This window comes from Glycine soja, chromosome 3 (genome assembly GCF_004193775.1).
Source record: "Glycine soja cultivar W05 chromosome 3, ASM419377v2, whole genome shotgun sequence".
Taxonomy (NCBI): Eukaryota; Viridiplantae; Streptophyta; class Magnoliopsida; order Fabales; family Fabaceae; genus Glycine; species Glycine soja.
Genome location: NC_041004.1, coordinates 41,052,211 through 41,053,993, shown reverse-complemented (window position 1 = coordinate 41,053,993; position 1,783 = coordinate 41,052,211). Strand labels below are relative to the sequence as shown.

General features: G+C 39.4%; 1 protein-coding gene across 1 annotated transcript; it reads left to right on the top strand.

Annotated features, from left to right (window-relative positions):
- The first annotated feature begins 441 nt into the window (after window positions 1-441).
- Window positions 442-1,568, top strand: LOC114407072 (fasciclin-like arabinogalactan protein 11). The gene has a single exon (XM_028370031.1). It carries the CDS (start codon window positions 515-517, stop codon window positions 1,259-1,261), a length of 747 nt encoding a protein of 248 aa, XP_028225832.1. The 5' UTR covers window positions 442-514; the 3' UTR covers window positions 1,262-1,568.
- The last annotated feature ends 215 nt before the right edge of the window (window positions 1,569-1,783 follow it).

Genomic DNA, 1,783 nt, shown 5'->3' with positions numbered 1-1,783 from the left:
TGTGGTGGACCCTTGAACAAAACTTTTTTTTCTAAACCGATCGTAATTTTCATTGGATATAATCCTGTTCAAGTCAGATAAGATTATTATGGACGGTAAAACTCTCTCTTCAAATATTTAACACAAATGTATATTCATTTGAGACATCTCATCAAGTTGAAACAACCACACATCGATTAATTCACATATTCTACAAAACAACATTCTCTAACAAAATCATCACCAGTTTTTTTTTTTTCAATCTTCACCAATCAAATTTGCGTTCATCCATGCCAGGGAAGCCCCCACCAAGGGACTCCCCTCCCTTTAATGTCATGCTTTTAGAAAAAAAATTGATTGCATGAGGGCCTCTTGCTACCTTATACTAATTGCAACCTTTCACCTAACCTTTTAAACAATCAAATTTCCATGCACCCTCTTCTTAATATATATTACGACACCACATCTCTTCCTTCCACTTGTAACAAACATCTTAGTCTTCTCTTCTTAATTTCCTCACTCACAAGGATCACCAATGACAAAGCTATTCAATTTCCTCCCTTTCCTCTTCCTCAACATCTTCATCCAAACAATTTCAGCCCAAGTAGCACCGGCACCAGCGGGACCCACCAACATCACCCAAGTGCTTGAGAAAGCAGGACAATTCACAACCTTCATCAAACTCCTCAAAGCCTCACAAATAGCTGATAGAATCAATTCACAGCTAAACAACTCAAACCAAGGCCTAACCGTGTTTGCACCCACTGATAATGCATTCTCAAGCCTCAAAGCAGGAACATTAAACTCCATAAACTCACAAGACCAAATGCAGCTGATACAATTCCACACTCTCCCCACTCTCTACACCATCTCACAGTTCCAAACAGCAAGTAACCCCTTGCACACGCAAGCTGGAAACAGTGATGACGGAGAGTACCCTCTAAATGTGACCACCTCAGGGAACCAAGTGAATGTAACAACTGGGGTGGTTGATACAACAGTGTCCAATACTATTTACAGTGATAACCAGCTTGCAGTGTATCAGGTAGATAAGGTGCTTCTTCCAATGAAGCTTTTCGGCGCGATGGCACCAGCTGCTTCACCGGCGGAGGCTCCGGCACCGACCAAGCCGGAGAAAAATGTCCGGGCAGGGGCTGCTGATTCTCCTTCGGGGTCGGACACGTCCGCTGATGCTTCGAGTGCAGTGAGTTTGAAAAGGCACATGGTTGAAGGTGTTACCTTTGTTGTTGCTGTTGTTGCCATGGTTGTTTCTTGTTTCTGAATGTAAGTCCTAGGATGACTCATTTTTCTTGTTTTTTTCTTTTTATGTTTTTTTTTTCGTGTTGGGTTGATTGATGATGGTGGTGGAAATCTCGTGTGCTTATTGCTACGAAGTTAAGAAAATTTTGGGTTCCATATAAATGATTTTTTTTTTCTTCTTTCCTTTCATAATTTAGAGTTGGAGCTATTTGTTTATTATTGTTGAAAGTATGCTTGTTCTATCGCTCAATGCTCGTCTTTGCACTTGCAAGACAAAATCAAGCTTTGTAACTTTTATCAGAGAGTAAGATGGTGAAAATTTTGCCTAATCCAATCCAAATTGTATTGGCCCCTGAATTTCGCATATCCAAAGTCATGGCTATGGTTTTTTTTTCCATTCCACAGTGGTGGAAAAGTTTACGGTATATCGTCATAATTATAAAAATATAAAGGACATAGAGTATACTGGGTACTATAACGATTAATTTATTTTATTTAACTTATTTTGGGTTTAACTCAACTTGTAAATCGAAGTATAGACTAT

What these genes read in the sequence shown, in the direction of transcription:
- LOC114407072 (XM_028370031.1), top strand. Translation starts at nt 515, where the DNA reads ATGACAAAGCTATTCAATTTCCTCCCTTTCCTCTTCCTCAACATCTTC.